Source organism: Onychostruthus taczanowskii, unplaced genomic scaffold (assembly GCF_017590055.1).
Source record: "Onychostruthus taczanowskii isolate IOZ18803 unplaced genomic scaffold, ASM1759005v1 scaffold157, whole genome shotgun sequence".
Lineage (NCBI taxonomy): Eukaryota > Metazoa > Chordata > Aves > Passeriformes > Passeridae > Onychostruthus > Onychostruthus taczanowskii.
In genome coordinates, this window is record NW_024498762.1 from 397,271 (window position 1) to 417,493 (window position 20,223).

The following is a 20,223-nucleotide window of genomic DNA, read 5'->3' on the forward strand; positions in this document are numbered from 1 at the left end:
TTTTAAAGGGAGTCTCAGTGTCAGAAGCTCCATACCAGAGATAAATGGCTCTCAAGTAGGTCATTTATTTTGGCAAACTCCCTTGTACTGCTGGGATATGAAAAAAATAATGAAATAAAAGCACCCTGGGCCAACCCCCAGGCGAAATAAAAACTCAAGCCAAGAAACTGCAGAAGATTGTGAATGGTGAAGGGGTGAGGGAATCCAGACTGAAACCACCACACTGAAATGAAGCCCTTCTATTTGCTCAAGAAGGAACCATCTCCTTCATCCCAGTCTGCTGCAAACTCAGATAAACTCAAACAGAATCCAAATGGCGAAATCTTGTCTTACTGAACAGAAAACTGAAATGAAAATGACTTGGAGCTTTAATGATGAGCTGGCGGAGAGAGATGAAGCTGCATGAGCCAGAGAAAATGTCAGAGGTGTCAGAGGAGAATCTCTTTAGCCCACACAAGGCAGGTCAGCCATGGGTGTCTCCTGAAAATAGAGAGAAATGGAAAAGTTTGTATTTTAAAGTTTTTTTCCTATTTTTTTCTGTCCCTTACACATAAGGCATTTCAGAGTAGAAATCATTTTCTCTCCCTACTAGCAATTACTGGACTGATTCCATGCCTTTTGAAGATAATACGTTGTGTGTAGTTGAAAGGAAGAAATTGTTGGAGTAACATCTTTCTCATTGGGTTTTTTTTTTTCATCCTGAAGATTTGAAATCACAGTTGTGAAAGCCTCCATCTTTTGTCCACTCTCCTTCAAGAGGAAGAGATTACAAGAAATGTGCACACACTCTTCTTTTCCTTGGCTGCCATTTGAGGAGTACACTCGAGCTGACGTTGTGTCATGCAGGGCATTTTCTCCTGTCGCCTTCTCTGTGCTAATTCAACCTGCTCTTCAAACACACTTCTTTTGCACTGCTGCCTAACCACTGATTTCTCTGTTCTCCTTTGTTCCAGGATTTGATATGATGGAAGTTTTTGGCTTGGTAGAGAAGGAATATTCCTCCATTAAAGGCGTGGCCATGGAGCCTTTTGTATTCAGTGGCTCCCGCACCTTCACCCTGTTCAGGGACATTCAGCTCACCCAGAGGACCAGGTGGGAGCAGAGCCCTGGCTCTTGCCATCCTCAGCCTCAGCACAGCAAAGGAAGGTCATTTTGGGGAGGAATGGTGCAGCCCTGCTGGCAACTTCCAAATGAAATAATAAATATGATGAGCTAAATCAAACCATTGGTAAATTGAAAAAAATAGCCAGAGGGTTTTTACTTAATGTATTAATAAATAAAAACAAACCCCTGGCTTTCCTCAAGATGAGTGGTCATGTAAAAATTAAGGGGACACAGTAGTATTTATTATACATTTGTACAGCCAAACATCTTTACAGTGCTGTTTTTGGTTTCTACAAAATCACTTTTTTCCCACTTTTTAGTTGCTGTGATGGACATGAGGATCATGTCACGCATGGGCACTGCACCAGTCTTTAGGCATTCTGTTCACAGCCACCTACATTTCAGGGATGGCAGTTTGAGGTCACATTTTCATCTTCAATCCCTTCTCCCAAATTTCTCTGGTTTGGAGAGAGATCTTTGCTTTTATAAAATATCACTCTCGTAGCTGCTCTCTGCAGCCTGGGCTGCACTGATGAGAGGGAATAACCATTAGCTCTGGCTTGTGGCTTGACCTCATTCCACAGCATGTGAAGCTTCTCCACAGGGTCCCAAGCAAGCCAGGCAGCTCCTGTGACCTCATTCCTTTTTTATGATTATGAATCAGGAGTGATCTGACTCCTGACACTCATTGCTACTTTGTTTAAAGCCTAATTACTGAGCCACTGACTCTGCTTAATCTTAGTCAAAGAGGCAAAGCTTCTTAGAGTAAACAGAGTGGGGGAGATTCAGAGAACCCTTTGGTCTAAATACTCAGGAAATGATGGGCAAATCCTTTTGTTCAGCTCTTATAGATGCCTTTCCAAGGACACTACCCCTTCAGAAACTGAGCGAGGAAGAAAAAACTTGTGTTATTTATGAATCTGTCCTGCAAAGATGCCTGTTGGGTTGTGGTTATGCTGTGCCAATGTGTCCTGTTTCAGATTACAGACGGGTTTCAGGCAAAACCAATTTGACCTCCCCTTATTGCCTTGTATCTTCTCACTGCTGCTGAGCCTAAATCCTGCAGCTGGGTTGTGGGGACCCAGAGGTGGTTTTCTGTGGGCTCAGTGCTTATCCCTGAAGGGCATTTACACTGATTTAGGATAATAGAATCATTTAGGCTGGGAGAATCACCAAGTCCAACCATTACCCTAGTGCTGCTAGATCTGCCACTAAACCATATCCCTAAGCCAAGAGTTTTGTGCCAAGGTTTAAAGATATACCCCATGATATATGGCAACAATTCCTCCTCCTTGAATAGTAGACCTGGGGGAGTGCTTTGGAACCTGACAGGGATGTTTTGTAAGCCTCCACTGAGCTCTCATCTCAGAAGCATTGAGGTTGTGGCTTGGCATTCCCTGAGGCAGCTCTGGCACTGATGGACTGACACGAGCTGCTCCAGCTGAGCATCCCCCAGGCATGAGGAGAAGCCCCACGAGTGCTCATCACTCACCACAGAGTTGTCCAGGCACAGCAGGTCCAGGCTCTATCTGTTCATATCACCATCATCTCCTGGGAGCAAAGCCAGTCCAGTTCTGGCCCCTCAGTTTGGAAAGGATGTTGAGACTCTAGAGCACATCCAGAGGAGGCAATGAGACTGGTGTGGGGCTTGGAACACAAACTCTGTGAGGAACAACCAAGGGAGCTGGGGTGTTTAGCCTGGAGAAAAGGAGACTCAGAGGTGACTTTATCACTCTCTACAATTGCCTGAAGGGTAGTTGTAGTCAGGTGGAGTCAGTCTCTTTCTCCAGGCAGCACTGACACAACCAGAGGTCACAGTCTCAAGCTGTGTCAAGGGAAATATAGGTTGGATATTAGGAAAAAGTTTTTTACAGAAAGGGTGATAAAGATCTGGAATGGCTGCCCGGGGAGGTGGTGGAGTCACCATCCCTGGATGTGTTTAACAAAGCCTGGATGTGGCAGTTGGTTTAGTTGAGGTGTTGGGGATGGGATGGACTCAATGATCTTGAAGGTCTCTTCCAACCCAGTGATTCTGTGAATTCTGTGATTCTATGATTCTTTGCCCGTCCCCACTGCCCAGCAAACACCGGGATGAAGCTGCAGGATGTTTCTGGGCATTTAAATCACCGATGTTCCCTTGCTTGGTGTCATTCCAGTGACGTCCATCTGTTTGCCATCCCACCCGAGCACACCATCGTCATCCTGCTGCGCCTGCTGCCCGACACGCCCAAGGAGCCCTTTGCCGTGTGGCAGGTCACGGACGAGGACTTCCAGCCTCTCCTGGGTGTTAACCTGGACCGTAAGATTTCTTGCTAAATACATTCAATTCGGGTGCTTCCACACATTTCGCAAGCAGCCGGACTCACTTGGAATGTTTTGATGGTTTCCTTACTCAGCAGCAGTTTCTTGGGAAGCTTTGTCGTGGCTACCACCCTCACATTTAAATCACTGCCCAGTGCAATTGAAAAACATGTTTTTATTCTACTTAGAGCATATTCTTTATTTTTACATATTTTTTCCATTGTTTAGTAGTACTTCTTGATAACAGGAAATTTTCCACCTTGTTTTAGGCTAATTATTTACTACTTTGTATTTATTTACTACTTTGTATATGTTTGAAATCAATTTCTAAGCTGTTATTTGTCCTATTTTCCCTACAGCCAGTAAGAAATCCTTGACCTATTTCAATCATGACTACAAGGCTGATTTACAGGAAGTCTCCTTTGACGAGCAGGAAGTGAAGAAGATATTTTATGGGAGCTTTCATAAGGTCCTTATCAAGAGAGGGAGAAATGTGGCTCATGATCTCTCTCTGGTCAGGGAGTATCATTCAAACTGAGGGGTGATCATCCAAATGCTTTGCATCCTGATTGCCAGAGAAATGGCTAACCTCTTAGATATGCTGAAATTCATAATTGTAAAGAATTCAGGTGGATCTCATGATCAAAATGTGATTTCCACATATTGATTTTTCCCCCAGACTCCAAAAACTGAGGTGGTTTTTAACTCATTATAGTCAGGAAAAATTGAAAAATAATATATTTTTTTTTAGAATTTAGAATTTTGGTAATCCAGCCGTGTGAGAAAGCCACTTTATCACTCATAATAGGGTGGGGATTTAGCTATCTCATAGCAAAAGGATTGCACCCAAATGAGCAATGAGTTCTTTCTGTGGGTATCTGTGGGCAGGTTCATTACTCACCTCCAGCAAGGCTTCTCCCAAGGAGAGGTGAGGGGATCAACAGGGGAAAGCACATTCTAAAATTTACTCCTGAGCCCCCTCCATCCATTCACTCATTAAATTCACCCCACCTGTGCCAGCAGCAGGCTGGGCATGGGGCAGAAGGTGTTACTGCAGTAGGACACCCCCTCATCCCCCCACAGAGCTCCAACATGGCTTTGTCCTCCTGCTGCCCAGGTGCACGTGGCCGTGAGCCACTTCAAGGTCAAGCTCTATGTGGACTGTAAGAAAACAGCGGAGAAACCCCTCAACACCCTGGGCAGCATCTCCACTGCTGGCTTCATCATGCTGGGAAAAGTGACCCGCACCAGAGGGCCCCGGAGCGGCTCCGTGCCCGTGAGTCCTGGGATGGGACGTGCTGCTGGGGTGGGACACGGGCAGGAGTGTCACATCACCCGCATCTGAACCCTCCCCAGCACTGCTGTGCTGGTCCCTGTGGGCTTAATGAGCTTTTCCAGCACTGGGAGAGCATTCCTGTCCCTCCTGCCTGGGTGATGGGGGTGGCAGCAGGAGTGTGTCCCAGAGGAGCCTTCTGCTGGCTGCATCCCCCGGGGCTGGGGCAGCACAGCTCCTGCACTGGGATGTTGAAGCAGACAGGAGGGTTTGGGAATGAGCTTCTGCAAGGAAACTTGGGCACATCAGCCCACACAGAGCGATGCTGGGAAATGCTGGTGGCTGGAGGCAGCAGAGCGGGGTGTGCCTCAGTCTCCAGTGTGCTTGGATTTGTCTATCTGAATACAAATGAGGGGAAAATAATCTCCAGTAGAGAGGCTCTTTATCAGCTGCCACTTGAAAAAAACAAAAACCCAACCCAGCAGTGAGTGCTGGCCTGCGGGTGTGTCCTCACTGCTCCACACAGCTCTGCAGGGAGCTGCTCCCTGCAAGGGGATGGGAAAAGGGGATGTGTGGACTCAGTGTCCTGGCCTGTGCACAGTCCTCAGGGCAAAAACACCCTTCTTCTGTCTGTGTGTTCCATTCTTACTCCTCAAAGCAGGAGTGTTAATTATGTGCAGAATCTGTGGCAAGTTCATCACCCACAAGGTTCTGTTGGGGCTGTAGGAAATCATTCACCACTGACGTGAAGATCTTGCTCCTTGGCCCTGCTTTAAGATCTAGAAGTCCAGGGGAAAATGGCTCATCAGGTGATTTGTAACTCCACTTGCCTCAAACCAGCACCGTAAAAACACTTTGTCCCATGTGCATCCCCAATTGCAAACTGAGAGGCAGAGCTCTGGGATACACCCAGAAAAAAAGCGGAATTGCCACTTTTGTAAGAAATGGGGTCTGCTGTGTAACAGACAAAGGGATAGTGTGTTCAATCAGCATTTACTTGTTTCCTAAATAAATTCTCTGGTAATTCGTTCAAAACCTGTGGCCATCAGGGCAGGAATCTGTGCTTTCCTTGTCCCTCCCAAATTCTCTCTGCTAGCAGCTCAGCTAGACAGGTCTTGCCAAATAATAAACAGCCTTGTGCCATCCCTACTCCTGTTGCCTTTCAAGCACAGCAACATTTCACATCTTCCACACCTCTGCTGTCCTTGAGAAGACAGAGTGCCTCATTATTGGTTATCATGGAACCTTATTTAATTTAAGAAATCTTTAAATGCTACTTGATCTGCAGGGCTCATCTGTATCTGTAACCCTCCCTGGGCTCTACAGCTCTCTCCTTGTTAAATGCATGGAGTGGAAAAAAAAAAAAAAAAAAAAAAAAGAGAAATTCTGTCAAGGCAAGAAAAATTAATCTGTGCCTCATTATATTGTTTGGCTTTGTGCAGTGTGTGCTTTTTTGTTAATCAGAATGGGAAGATGTGGCTGATGCGGGGGAGGCAATGAGAGACTGGTTGGGGTTTCTGGGGAGGGGATCACATCCCTGCCCTGGGAAATGCTGCTGCCACATTTACCCTTCTCCCCATGCCCCCAGGGGGAGCGAATCAAAGTTTGCTTTCACATTCTGGTGGCGCTGAAGCCCAATTATTTGAGAACCTGCTGCTATTGCAGGGCTGTGAGTAAATTTGAGACGTGATGTGAAGCTGCTTTGTTGACTTGCTCAGCAAGACAGAGACCTGAGGAGTTGCGGAACACTCAGTCTGGGGGTAGTTCTCATGTCGTGGCTTTTTTGGGGCACAGTTATAATTGAGATCACACAGAAGAGTCCTGTCAAATCATCCCTGAAGATTATTTTTATCACTTGAAATTAATAAGATTTGGTGATGGGCGGTGGGAGCCAGTGCTACTTTCTTATCAAACTCTTTTTTTCCCCCCAGTTCCAGCTGCAGTCTCTGCAGATCTTGTGCAGCAGTGTGGGGGCAGAGCAGGACAGATGCTGTGATCTCCCTGCACTGGTAAGGCAAGAGGCACTGCTCTGCTCACTGACAGGAAGCTGGGGAGGATGGGACAAGTCCATGGCACTGAAGTTACACTGAAAATTATTTTGATAGACTTAAGAGGGAAAGCATTTTTTTCCTCTTGGGAATAACATCAGTGTGTTACTTGGTGAAGCAAACCAAACTATGTTTGCTTCAAAAAGAGTGAAAACTTCCAATCCTGGTGCAGTGCATGTTTTTCCTGTCATGACCTCAACCAGGAGCCCTGGCACTCCTACAGCTTTTCTGCCATCTCAGCCCCGAGGCACAACATCCCCACTCCTCCTTTCACGTCTCTTCTCCACACAGAGAGCTGCTATGTGGGGTGTATAAATAGGTAGAAGGGAGAAAATTATCTTCCAATATGTGTTTTGCACATTGCAGGCAGGGCTGGTTTGTAATTTTTTTTTGTCTACATTTGTTATTCAACAGAAAAAATAAAGAACTTGATTGCTGACAAAAATCTCTCAGTGGAGTAGAAAAAAAAAAAATATGTGCTTTTCTTCAAGTAAAAGACTGAATTTTGAAACACTGAATGTTGTACTTGTGATCCATCCTGCTCTTGCTGTGCAGCTGCTCATGACTGGTTCTGGCTTGATTTCATTTCAGAGGGATGAGGACACCTGCCCTACCTTGGCTCCTGCCTGTTCTTGCACTTCTGGGCGCCCAGGCTTGCCAGGACCCCCAGGGCCCCCTGTAAGTTCACCCTCCCACCCCGTGTATTGCAGGTGCTGCTCTTGCTGCATTCCTTGAGGCATGTTGGGCACGTGGGTAACACTCCCGGTGCTCTGTGGGGTTTTAGAATCACAGAATCATTCAGGTTGGAAAAGATCCTAAAGATCATTGAGTCCACCCATTAATCAGGGCTGCCAAGCCCAGCTCTAAACCATGTCCCCAAGAGCCACATCTACAGCTTTTAAACCCCTGCAGAAATGGTGACTGCACCCCTGCCCTGAGCAGCCTGTGCCAGGGCTTGACAAAACCCTTTTGGTGAAGTTTTATCCTCATTTCTAATCTAAACCTCTCCTGGTGCATCTTGAGGCCATTTCCTCTCATCCTAACTCAAGGAGCTTTTCCAGGGCAAGGCTGAGAGTTTCCCTTTGGATTTTGGATGGTGATGAAGTGGGGAGATGGAGAGTTGGCAGCGCAACAGCTGCAGCTGGGAACAGGCTGAGCAGTGCCTGGTTCCACATTAATCCTCTCAGGAGAGGAGGACAGGTCACCCTCTATGTCTGCAGAGATTTCATGGATTGGAGACTCTGAAATTCTCTGTAAATTTAAGGAAAAAAACAACTCACCAAAAAAATCTTCCTGTCTGGATCCTGTGTTAAATTGGAGCCTTGTGAGTGCCTGTGTGGGTGGACAGTGTCAAGAGAAAGGGGAGACTTTGCTATCCTGTCTGTCCCCAAAGCTCTCTTTCTGTTCAGTGAATGTCACTTGCAAGAAAACCCTGAAGAAATGGGGGGGAAGAGAAAACAGCCACTACATATGCAGTGTGCTCAGGAGAAAAGGCATAAATTCTGCCCTATCCATTATGGATGCAGGAAAGCTGCCATGGGCTTAAACCCCAGGAGAAAATATTCCTATCAAACACTAGGAAGCAGTTATAAAAAAATTGCTTTTTCAAAATCTGGGGAAGAATATTTGATTTGCACAAGCCAGCTGAAACCTGGCAGACAGCCTGCCCATGAACCTCAGTTCAACCACTCCAGGTGCTTTTCTCCTGGAAAATAACCATAAATGGAAACATTTGCCTCCTTTTTCAAGTGAAAAGGTCTCAGATCACCTCCTGCAATGACCTGTAGTTTAACTGTGAGTTCAGTTCCATGCAAGGAGAGTGCCTCATTGCAGAGTAATTACTTGCTCATTCCGGTGGAAGTTTAATTACCAGCACACTCCACTGTCACAGTTTGCTCCAATATCCTAAGTGCATAATTAGCAGCTTATATTGCCCTGTGGTTTAAGCATCTCCACAGACAACTCCATAAAGAGCAGGGCTCTTTAAAGCATTAGAGGAAATAGGGTTTTGACACATAACCTTCTCCTCACACCACTGAACCCTTGGTAATTTGCTGCAGTTACAGCAGCACTCACTGCTATTTTTAAAATTCCAGTTAGCAAGACATGTCCCACCTTGTATTTATCACTGTCCTTAATGAGTGTGTCTGACTAGATCCAGCTGGCTTATGAAATGAGTTTCTGGACACTTCTGAAAGCACCTTTCCCAAAGTTCCCTGCCTGTGCTTCTCAATTCAAATCCACGTGGTTTACTTTGGATTCAAGAATAGCAACGTTCAGATTAAGATGTCAAAAATTCACACAAAATGAGGTCATGCCAGGAGGTTGGTTTTTTCTCCCCGCCCAGAGCTAGGTAGAGGCAGAGCTAAGCCAGGTCTCCCAGAGCCAGCTCTGTCCTTGATCTCAGCACAGGTCACTTCTCTGGGGTGGAGAGTGTAAAACCCACCTGAGTTCCAAAGGAGTGTAGATGTGAGCACCCCTTTTCTTCCTTCTCAAGTGTACTCCCATGTGCACATGAGACGTTGTCTCAGCATGGATCCACTGAGAGGGAGTTGGAGGGAGGTTAAACAGGTTAAACTTCATCTCTCTCTGCTGGGGATAGGTGCTGTGTTCCCCATGCTGGTCATGGAGGGACTGGGCTGTTACTTTCTTCTTCCCTTTCCCACATTTCCTGGACAACTCAATTAATTTTTTCCTGTCTCTATTTGTTTTGAGCTCTGTGGGGCAGGAAGCATTTTTCAGTGTGGGGCAGTGAAGTGCACAGAGTTCTGTCCCCCAGGCTCCTGGCTACAGTGCAATAAACGTGATGATGTTCTTTGTGTCCCACTGGCAGGGCAGCCCTGGGAGGAGAGGACCTCAGGGTGAGCAGGGGGAGCCAGGACCCAAGGTGAGTCCTTTAGGCTGGAGATTATCTCACTGCACCAGGCTCAGCCCAAACAGAGTCTTGACAACACATAGAGGAGGATGGGATCACTTATTATTAATTAAATGCTCAGTTGGGCTTTGGAGGATGAGATGATGAGCCTGATTGTGCTGAATTAATGCACTGGACGTGGTCAGCAATGTTCCCTGAGAGCAGCTGTGCTGTGACAGGGTCAGGCTTTGTGCTGCCAATCTCCTGACCACACACACTGATACTGCCCTGGGGCAGAGCAGCATGAGGAGGGAGGCAGAGAGGGAACACAGCCCTGAGGCGGGCATGAGGATTGGCTGGGTCTGGATCCTCCAGCCCTGGGGACTGCAGCAAACCCTGGTGTGAGTGTTCACAGCTCCATGGATCAGCACAGGGCAGAGCCAGAGCAGACCACTGGTCCCATTTGTTGGGATGACATCTAGGAAAGCAGCATGGATGCAGGGGAAGGATTTGGGGGAAGGAATGAGAATGGACACAGATCTCAGAAATGGGCTAAGGAAGGTTTCCCTTTTCTCTCTGACCATTTTGAATAACAGGAATAACTGCTTGGGAAGGTGAATTGTGCTCTGCAAAGCACCCTGTGCAGCTTTGCTGTCTGCTCTCATGAAAGATGGACCAAAATCTTGGACCTAAAGCACAAAAGCAGCTGAGGTTATTGGAGATGCCCTCAGTGTCCCAATTTAATCTTGAATCCTGTAGATGGTTCATGCTGACCCAGGCCGTGCAGTGCAGCCCATGATGAGAGCAGGCATCATCCACGTCCTTCCCTTATGGTTGTTTCCTTGTCTTTGGTTTCAGGGTGAGCCAGGCCCACCTGGACAAGTAGGACCAGCGGGTCCCAGTGGCCAGCAAGGCTCTCCAGGCTCCCAAGGAATCACAGTCCAGGGCCCTGTGGTATGTGACCTCTTCCATTGCCTTTTTTTTGTCACTCGCTCTTCACAGCTAGAGCCTGTCAGAAATGGGTGTCAATGCTGTGATTTATGTATTTATATCACCCTTACCAACAGCTGAACAGCTGCAGAGGGAGAGATGACAATCAGTTTATGCTGATGAGGCCCTGCACTTAATCATTCTGGCCAAAGCCTGCTTTTGTCCGGACTCTCCTTAATGGGCTTTTATTTCCAGCAGCCCAGTGGGGTCCCTTCCAACTCAGGATATCCTATGAATATTCAGGCATTTCTCTTTCCAGTGATCATCATTGCTTGGCAGGGAGTAGTGGCAAGGGCTGCCACATGTCTGGGATGGCAGAATCCCTGTGCACATGCTGTGGCTGTAAATTACCCTGGAACACTGCAGGGAGCAGGAACAACCTGGGACATGCATGTGGAACAGCAGGATGCTCTTTGCCTTAAAGGGTTCTGCCACACACCCAACTGTGTGCTTCTCTTTTAATCCAAGGGGCCACCAGGAATTAAAGGAGAGAAGGGAGACACTGGAATCCCTGGCATGCAGGTAATGCTAAACACCACTCCTTCTACTTGTCCCAAAGATTTCAAAGATTTTCCCCACTTTTTTTTTTTTTTTTTTTTTTTGGAGTGCCATCACTTTCCCAAAGGAAACTGAGTCACCTGGTGTAAGAGAGATAGATTTAGCTGGAAGTTGGATATGATGGACTTAAAGCTGGGGTAACAGTCTTTGCTCTATGCAATGAATAACTCTCTCTCTTTGACCTTTCTCTTCTGTCCTCTGTTCCAAGACGGATTAGGGCAGTGATAATCAGATGCTGACTTTACCCAGCATTTCTGATTTACAGGGCATTCCTGGTGTGCAGGGAGCTCCGGGCAGGGATGGACTTCAAGGTGCAAAGGTAAAACACTTCACCCCTGAGGGTGCCTAAAAATCTGCTAGGAGCATCCCAGCAGAGACCCAAAACATCCCAGTCCACTCAGTGCAGAACTGAATGATCTTTTCACAAAGCCAGATGAATTGGGGGAAAAAAAAAAATTGGGGGATTGGGGAAAATTTGGGATCATTTCAGGTTTGTCCAAATTTGAGCAGATTTCACCCTTCTTGCTGCTCGACAGATGGTTTTCTTACCCATTTTAGCAATTCCTGTTAAAAGCAGCACATGGAAAAGCATCTCACTGCTGATGAGGTCTCTGAGAATCCTCTTGTTAGTAAATGACTGGATTTGGCTTTGCAGGGGGTGAGGGGACTAGAAGGCACAGCTGGGCCTCCAGGACCTCCTGGACCAAGGGTGAGTACTCCCTGTGAGTGATGCACTCTGAAATCTGTTCCTCAGCAGAGTTTTATGCTTTCACCTGGAAGTGTCAGGGCAAACCCCCTTCCCAGGGTACCACAGGGAACACCTGGCACATGGAGCAGGTGCCCCCTTTCCCTGCCACCCTCAGTGTAAGAAGAAAATCCTTGGCTTCCTCTGGCAAGTCCTGAGGAAGCTTCATCCCAGCCAGGAGATTCTTATTGTGCTGTTTTCACTTTCCTGACACTACTGTTTTCCAGCTGTTGGTTGAGTTGGAGGGGATTTGGCTTGTTGGACTGAACTCAGCAGGAGCTGGAGGATGCAGGCAGTGTGAAAGGTTTTTCCCCACGTCACAGCCAGTATCTGCTGCCAGGGCTGGATTAGATGGGTGTGCTTGCACTCAGTCATGCCCAGGGTAGCAGAACTTTAAGATCTGTTGATTCACAGCTCCTAATTGGAAGGCACCACAGGAACACGTCATTTTACTTGGGAAATTGAACCAAATTTGGGTTTACTTGATGGCTGGTGGACCTAGTAAGTTACTGATTCTCACAGCTGAATCTCACAGCTGAGTCTCACTGCTGAATTAAAAGGAACTTGGCAGTGGTTGTGCTAAGTTATTTATAGGAGCCAAGGTTGAATTAGGCTCATAACTTTGACTTGTTCATCCTGGGAATATGTGGAGCTGGCAACACTGAGCCTCAGCTTTTTAAATATGAGGAAAGCACTGTCACCTTCAGAGCAGGCTCTGAAAGGTGTTCTGGTGCTGCCTTGAAAATTTTTCTCATTTTCTCTGTTCAGAAAAGTTGATAATATCTACTGAATTCAAATGTAATAGCTAGAAAAATTTAAAACAAAGTATTTCTGCTAGTTGGTTTTGGCTGATTTTTTTTCTTCCTTTTATGACTCCAAAAGGCACAGAAAGCTCACAAAGAGGAGATGACCACAGAAGGCACTTCCCACTCTCTAAGCTGCTCTTGATGTTGTTAAATATTAGAGGCCAGCACAGGTTTTAAAGGAAAAAGAGAACAACCACGTGGTATTGGGAGGCTGAAGAAGAGGGTTGTGCTCTAGGCTACATCTAAATCTGAATATATAATGAAAGATCAAAAAGCCTGTCGGGTATAAACTACACTGCAGTTGGTTGGCAAAGCTCAGCTTTGCTGGCTTGGCCATAATTGAGATGGTGATGGGAAATGATGTGAGCACGACACACACAATGTGCTTTGAACAGTGGGCTCGTGGCTGGACAGGAAACTTAAGGCTACTCTTCCCTTGCTTGAGTCCTCTAAACTCCCACCACGGGAGCCCCTGGAGCCCTTGAACAGAAAAAAGGAAGTTAGGAAATAACTGGATTTTTAATTGCAATGTCTGCAGGGTTTCCAAGGAGCCACAGGCACCCGAGGCAGCAGTGGTGAGAAGGGACCTCCAGGTGATGTTGGGCCAACAGTAAGTTTCTGCTTTTGGGTCTCAAAGAAGGCCAAGACATGGAATAATTGAATGGGAATGAGCTGTTCCCACAGCAGCTCTGCCTCAGAGTCTGAAGAATGGTTTAAATTCACGCTCATCCTTCTTAAGGAGATGTCTGGGCATTCAAAGCCCAGGCTGCTGATCTGTTGATAAAGCATTCAACAAATCCCACCTCCCTTCGCCCTCTGCAGATTCACCTGCTACACACAATCTAAACAGATTCCTGGTGTAAGATTCTAGAATAAAGCAAGAAAGTCACTCCTGAGCTGGAGCAGCCAGCCTTGGGCTTGTAGGTGAAACCACGGGTCTAAATGCCACAGATATTTCTTCTCCTCAGATGTTAAAAACCACCTGTCCTGATGGTAAATATTTTCTAAAAGTGCAGCTGAGAAATTTCTCCATCCCTGTTGATGGTGTTTATCCCACTGCTCCAGTTACTGATTTATTACTCTTTTTCTTTAAAAACAAAGTGTTTGAGTTCATACTTTCAAGTATGAACTTAAAGCTCTTACAATCACTGCCATGAGGTCAAGGAAACAAGAGTGTGAGAAACAATCATTGTGCTCCCACTAAATGTAACCCACACCCCTAGTGAATTTATTTATTTGTTTGTTTTCTGTTCTTCCTTTCCTTAAACTTCTTTATTTTATTTATTTATTTTTTCTATAGGGGCTGCCAGGTCCCAAAGGAGAAAGAGGAGAGAAAGTGAGTTTTTCTGGTGCTGGGTGACACTGTCCATGCATCACACCCTCAAAAGAGTGGGTGTGATAACCTGAACTGCAACTTTTGCTTACAGTTATGAGCCAAACCTCTCCAGTGTTGGTTGTACCTATTGCTTGTTGCCTTTCCTTTCACCTGCACAGGCTGGGCTGCTTGGGTATAAATAATCCCAGAGCAGTCAGGAGCTCCTCAGTATCACTTGTAGTAATGAAGCAGAAATGTCAAATACAAATCCATTCTTTGCTGAGAAGGGGAAAACCAAACCCACTTGGCTGCACTTTGTTCTGGTTTAATGTGTTGCAAAAGGGGACTCATTTGTCATAATCATTGTCTGTGGCCCAGCACAGACCTTGGCAGTCAGGACATCCACACTACCTGGGAAGGTTATTTTGTTGGGAAAAAAGCTTTTTCAAGTTTTTCTCATCCTGACTTCTGGTTAAATCAAAATGCCATGACTTTCTAGGAGGCATTGCCAAGACTGACTTATGCAAATTTGTCTTCAGACAGGGATGAGGTGCTTTTGTCTCAAGTTAATGCCTCAGAATTATAATTTTTAAGAGCATTCTCCTTCTAATCCCACCAGTTTTTCCTTTTCTAGACTTTTTACACTGGAATTTTCTGTTTCCCCTTCCTTTGGGTGTTGAACAGAGCAGTTTTTTAAGCCTGGATTATCTGCACTGTGATCCAGGCAGAGATGTATGTTTTATAAACAGTGCAGGAAATAGGTGCATTAAGTATGAATTTTCAGTCAGTGTTTATTTTTAAGCAGGTTTTTGCATTTTAATCACTTTTCCCTACTTTACTAAAATTTTCTGAAGGGCCCATCATATATGATTTATTCAAAATACAGTAAGAATCAATATTCATGGAAGATGGAGTCAAAGATAGGAAGTTGTAATATCTGATCATACTAAATGTTTTACATATCACAGAACACTGAGTTATAGTCTTAGCATCTTTTCTGATAAAATTTGAGGGTGAAATTTGCTCTCCCTTTTTTGGTAATTATTTAGATTCGGTCTGGTCCTTTTGATGTGCAAGAGAAAAGCAATTATTGATGTTTCCAATTTCAATTTTCTGGTTTCAGAGCTCCATGATAAATAAATAGAGCTGCATTTCACAGTAATTAATATCTCTGGAACTGAAGCTGAGAAAATGAATGGGGTGAAAGCTATCATGCATTATGAGATTGATCCTTTCTAAAAGATATTAATATTTCATTTTTTCTTAATTTTTTAAATGCTTCATTTTAGGGGGAACCACAGTCTTTGGCCACAATTTACCAGCTTGTTAGCCAGGCCTGTGAGCGGATGATTCAGAGTGAGTAAAACCAACCCAGCTCCTGAGTCTGCTCATGTGGTGATGGGACAAGGGGGAAGGGCTTTAAGCTGAAGGACTGGATTTATATTAATATGAAATTGTTCCCTGTGAGGGTGCTGAGGCCCTGGCACAGGGTGCCCAGGGAAGCTGTGGCTGCCCCATCCCTGAAGGTGTTCAAAGCCAGGTTGGACAGGGCTTGGAGTAGCCTGGGATAGTGGAAGGTATCACTGCCCATGGCAGGGGGTGGAACAGGATGGGATTCAAGGTCCCTTCCAACCCAAACCAGCCTGTGATTCTATGATCCTATGACTCTCCAGAAGTGGAAAACCAGAGGAGAGACAGCCTGAAGCTGTAGTGATCCCAGCAGCTCCACCACCCTGTGCCCTGCTGAGCACCACGAACAGCAAATGTCCCATCTCAGGCTCTAAGCGCTGCTTTGGCTTTATCAGTGGCATTAGCACAGAAAAGACCTGCAAAACATTTATTTGCAAAACCCTTTGGTGTTTTGCAAAGCCTCCTTTATTTCTTATATGGAAATGCTTGAAACTAATTTGAGAGAAATTGTTCTTTCAGTGATACATGCTGATTCCTCCCTAGACGAGGTAGTTTTGTAAAGCTCCTGTGCTGTGATGTGCAGAGAGAAGCAGTGCCTCGTCCAAGGTCAGGCAGCAAAGTCATCACTCAGCTGCCCATCTTCATCTCCTGCCTTTCTCAGTTTGGACTGACAGCTTTTTAGCACTAGCTGATCATTCTAAGTACCTTTTTAGACAAAACACTTTTTGATTTTTATCTCTCTTCTGAATTTCCCAACCAAGGAAATGTTTATTTTCTCTCTTGCCTTCTCAGCTCATGTGTTGAAATTTGATTCATTCATACATGAACATGCAAGGAAGCCAGTTCCCATATGGGAGGAAAGGTTAAAACCAGGAGAACCAGGACCACCAGGTCCTCCAGGCCCACCTGGGAACAGTGGAGAAAGAGGAGAAAATGGCACCCCTGGACAGCCAGGCAAAGATGGGTATCCAGGAGAGAGAGGTATGGACAGAAGTGTTCATGTGCACTTTTCACTGCATCTTTGATACTTTAACTAAACATCTCAGTGCCTCAAGCAGTACTGCATAGATAATCCATGATATTGTCTCATTTCATTGCTGTTTTCCTTTTGAACCTCCCCATTCTAGGAAGAGGCACCCAAATTAAAAATCTCAACAAGCAGGGAGAAGCCAGATGCAGCCCACTCTATTTTCAAATTCTGCATGGAAGGAAAGGCCAGTTTAGTAGCATATAAAGGTTTGGGGAGATGGAGAGTTTAATTTTAGAGGGCAGGAGGCTTTTTCTACAAAAATCCAGTCATTTGGGTGAAGACATGGTGGTAGAATAGATCAGCTTTGGGCAGAAATGAGGAGCATTGGAAAACACTGATGGAAGGCATGAGGCAGCTGAAGCAATCTTCAAAGGGAAAGTAAGTTTCTGGAGCAGTAGTTTCACAATTAAAGACTCAGACATAACTAAAGAAATAGATTAATATAATCTCAGAAGTGGTCTCAGTTACTGCACATGAACGAATGAAAGGTGGGCAGATGTTTTGCTTGGATTCGCAGACAATGTTTGTCAGCTGTTCGAGTAATTGTCTGTCAAAATAAAAAGGAAAACATTGGTTTCAGCAGTGTCCTAACACCTCAGAGTAACTGGAAATGTTCTGTTTAACTCCTTCCTCCTGCAGTAGTCAGTGTTAGCTGGTATCTGCAGAAAATGTCACTTCAGAGAGAAGGGAGTAACAGCCAGCAGATTTTTCCAGCCTGTCAAGCAGGAGACGGCAGAAGATGCATCTCAGTGAAAAACCACCTGAAGAACATGGCTGATAAAAATATTTTCATATTGAAACAATGAAAAATCATATTTTGTCAAAATGTACCTGTTTTCTCCAAGTGGTACTAGTTTCACAAGTAATTTAACAGGAAAATATCAATCCTGGCTAAGCAGCACGTGGTCAAAGAGACAGCTCAGCTTTGTGATTTGTTTGATCCACAGGAAGAGCACAGAGGTGGACCTGACCCTCAGGCTGGTGCAGTAACACTATTGCTATGAATTTCTCTGTGAAAAATGTTCATTCCCACCCCTATTGGGCTACAAATCTGTGCTGCTTGGATCAAAGAAATCAATGCCCTGCTGGTCAGAGCAAGAGTAGGTGCCCAGACTGAATGAAAGCAAATGGATACTTCTCAGTGTTGCCAAGGGCTGTGACTCCTCTTTGACTCACGGAGAGACTGCAAGAGCCTCAGTTCAGGGTGAAATTTGACATACAGTGAAGCAACACTTATCTCTTATCTGTGAATAGGTGCCCCAGGGCCCAAAGGAGAGAAAGGGACGTCTGGAGCCAATGAGGAAGGGAGCCAAGGACCCAGAGGCAGAACAGGTAGAGTGACTCCAACTTCTGTCTATTGATCCAGCAAGGCCATGTGATGGCCACCAGCTCCCAGATTCAAAGCATCATCCAGCTGAAGGACTTCTGTGGTGGGGTTGGACTCACCTTCCCACCACAGCCCTGCTGCCAGCATCCTCAATGATTCCTCTCTGCTAAAATGTCAGATACTTTTACAGATTACTCCAGGCAGCTTCATCCCTCTGGTACCCATTGCCAGGGGATGATATGTTTTGAGGACATGAGACACATCCAGGGAGTTTTAGTTTTGCTGCCTTTTTGCATGCAAGACCAGATGCTCCGGGGATAGAAGCTCTGAAAATTCAGCTCGTGGAACATAAGGGCTTGTGAGTAATCTGTGAGGATTTGGTGTACTCCTCCACCCTGATCCCTGCTCTTGGGACCTGTGGAAAGTTTGCCACTGGCATAACAAACCAGGCATTTTCAAAAGAGTGTGGTCAAACACATTCTTCTTCGTTTAATTTTCTACAGTTGAGGCGTAAAGACACAAACCCCAGTGACTCTGGGATGGATCCTGGGGTTAAGGTGATTCTCTGCTTTAACATGTAGGTGGATTTGGGGTTCTCATAACCAGGCTCCATTTTTAGCCAAGCTGTGCACACTTATGGTCAAGAATACTGGGATTCAGGTACTGGGATTCAGAACAGGTTTATCCAACAGGCAGGTCCTGTTTAAACACCAGAATGAGGAAACTATGCTCAGAAGATTACCTGCCACGTAGGATGGAGGAAAATACAGAAGAGGCATTACATTGCTAAAGCAGGTGTGCTACAGCTTTCTGTGCTTCTTCTGCAGGCCCACCAGGAGAAGTTGTGCAGGGGAAACCAGGTCCCAAGGGTTACCCTGGGAATGCTGGTCCTCCAGGTTTCCCTGGTGTCAGAGGGCAGCCTGGGCAGCCTGGGCCTCCGGGGGGCTGTGATTTCTCTGGATGTTATGAAGCTGATAGAAGAGGTAAGTCCTGACTATACAGTAAAAAAGTGATGATTTTATGGCTGGTCTCAGGTTACTTCTCTTGAGCCAGGCAGAGACCTCTGTTGATCATTCAGGCACCATCAGTCCTGCAAAGCCTCCTCTGCAGAGCAGTCAGGGTGATTCCCATGCAACCCACACGGACACAAGCCAGCTCCATGGGCTGCTCCTCAGCTATCCTCCATGGATTAACACATCACACAGCACTAGTCAAGCAGGTGGGGAGGGATCATGGGGCATCAGTTCTTCATGTCCCCAGCAACGTTTCCATGGGGGATGAAGAGAGGGACAATTCCTCAGTTTCTACATTTACACTTCATGGGGCTCAGTGGGACAAAGAACTGGGTGATGAAGAAATTCACTGGCACAGAACAAAAGGTTTACAAGGGAAAGGGATTCATTCTGTGCCATTCCTTCTCAGACCCTGACACTGATTTATTCATTTGCTCAGTGACCTCATCCTTTCCACACACAGATTTTGTCCCCTGATGGCTGGGACAGAGGCAGCTGAAGACATCGCTTTTCCCTGGAAATCTCTGGAAAAAAACTCCACAACTCCAAAAGAAGCAGCAACCCAAATAGCAGATGTGTTATGTTTTTTTTTTTTAATTCCCCATCATTTCTGTATGGACAAGTCAATCAAACTCAACAGCCACAGCCTGTGTCTGGCTGAGCTGTCTGTCTGCACAACTGCAGTGCTCAAACTCACACCCCACAGGAAGACAAAGGCACAGCTGGACACTCAGGCTGATAGACTTGTAAGAAAAAGAAATACTGTATTGAAATGCTCAGAAATAACAGATAATTTCTGCCTGTTTGTCTGCTTGTGGTTTCTTATTGCCAGTTGTTGTTCTGTGTCCCCAGCACAGAGAAAAGCAGCACCTCATAACCAAAGCAGCGAATCCACTGGAGCAAAGCTGCATTCTCTGTTGGCTGCCAAAGTAATAAAGTCTAGCACCATCTTGGCTGTTTCTCCTTTTGGCAGAATGCTGATGGCTTCCTTGCAGGGGTGTTTTGTACACAAACACTGCAGCCAGAGATCACCTCACTGGGATGTGACAAACCACTGTTCAACTCCCCTGGGGCTTGGTAACTCAGGCAAAGCCTTACATGGGTCACAGCCCTGTGCTGAGAGGAGCTGGAGATTAACCTGCTGCTTTTGCCATGTCTCCCTCCTGCAAGCTGAGTAGCTACTTTGCATTTTATCAGGTGGAATATTGAACAGCTCTGAGTCTGGCTTTTACCCATATAACATGGAGGTAATTGTTGTGTTACACCCCTTTCCTTGCCATCAGCTGAGATGTGTCTGCAACAAACCACGCAGATAACTGATAAAAATGTTCCTCCTTCTTTGCAATCACTGCTTCAGGCTGTGCTGGATCATTGCCTGTAACCTGCCCCTCCTTCAGAAACAAACCTTCCTGAACTCTGATTTAAACCCTAAGCCTAAAGCAGAGTGGC

At 45.8% G+C, this 20,223-nt stretch overlaps 1 protein-coding gene across 1 annotated transcript in view; it reads left to right on the plus strand.

Moving 5' to 3' along the window:
* Positions 1-19,660, plus strand: part of COL20A1 (collagen type XX alpha 1 chain) — a 51,979-nt gene extending 32,319 nt beyond the window's left edge. Inside the window, exons 23-40 of the mRNA XM_041399150.1 lie at positions 954-1,092; positions 3,261-3,403; positions 3,765-3,874; positions 4,523-4,681; positions 6,610-6,687; positions 7,318-7,404; positions 9,560-9,613; positions 10,439-10,534; positions 11,039-11,092; positions 11,394-11,447; positions 11,784-11,837; positions 13,218-13,289; positions 13,980-14,015; positions 15,284-15,350; positions 16,197-16,385; positions 17,689-17,766; positions 18,589-18,744; positions 19,238-19,660. Coding sequence (XP_041255084.1) covers positions 954-1,092; positions 3,261-3,403; positions 3,765-3,874; positions 4,523-4,681; positions 6,610-6,687; positions 7,318-7,404; positions 9,560-9,613; positions 10,439-10,534; positions 11,039-11,092; positions 11,394-11,447; positions 11,784-11,837; positions 13,218-13,289; positions 13,980-14,015; positions 15,284-15,350; positions 16,197-16,385; positions 17,689-17,766; positions 18,589-18,744; positions 19,238-19,251 — 1,640 coding nt within the window. The 3' untranslated portion in view covers positions 19,252-19,660. The remainder of the gene's footprint in view (positions 1-953; positions 1,093-3,260; positions 3,404-3,764; positions 3,875-4,522; positions 4,682-6,609; positions 6,688-7,317; positions 7,405-9,559; positions 9,614-10,438; positions 10,535-11,038; positions 11,093-11,393; positions 11,448-11,783; positions 11,838-13,217; positions 13,290-13,979; positions 14,016-15,283; positions 15,351-16,196; positions 16,386-17,688; positions 17,767-18,588; positions 18,745-19,237) is intronic.
* The last annotated feature ends 563 nt before the right edge of the window (positions 19,661-20,223 follow it).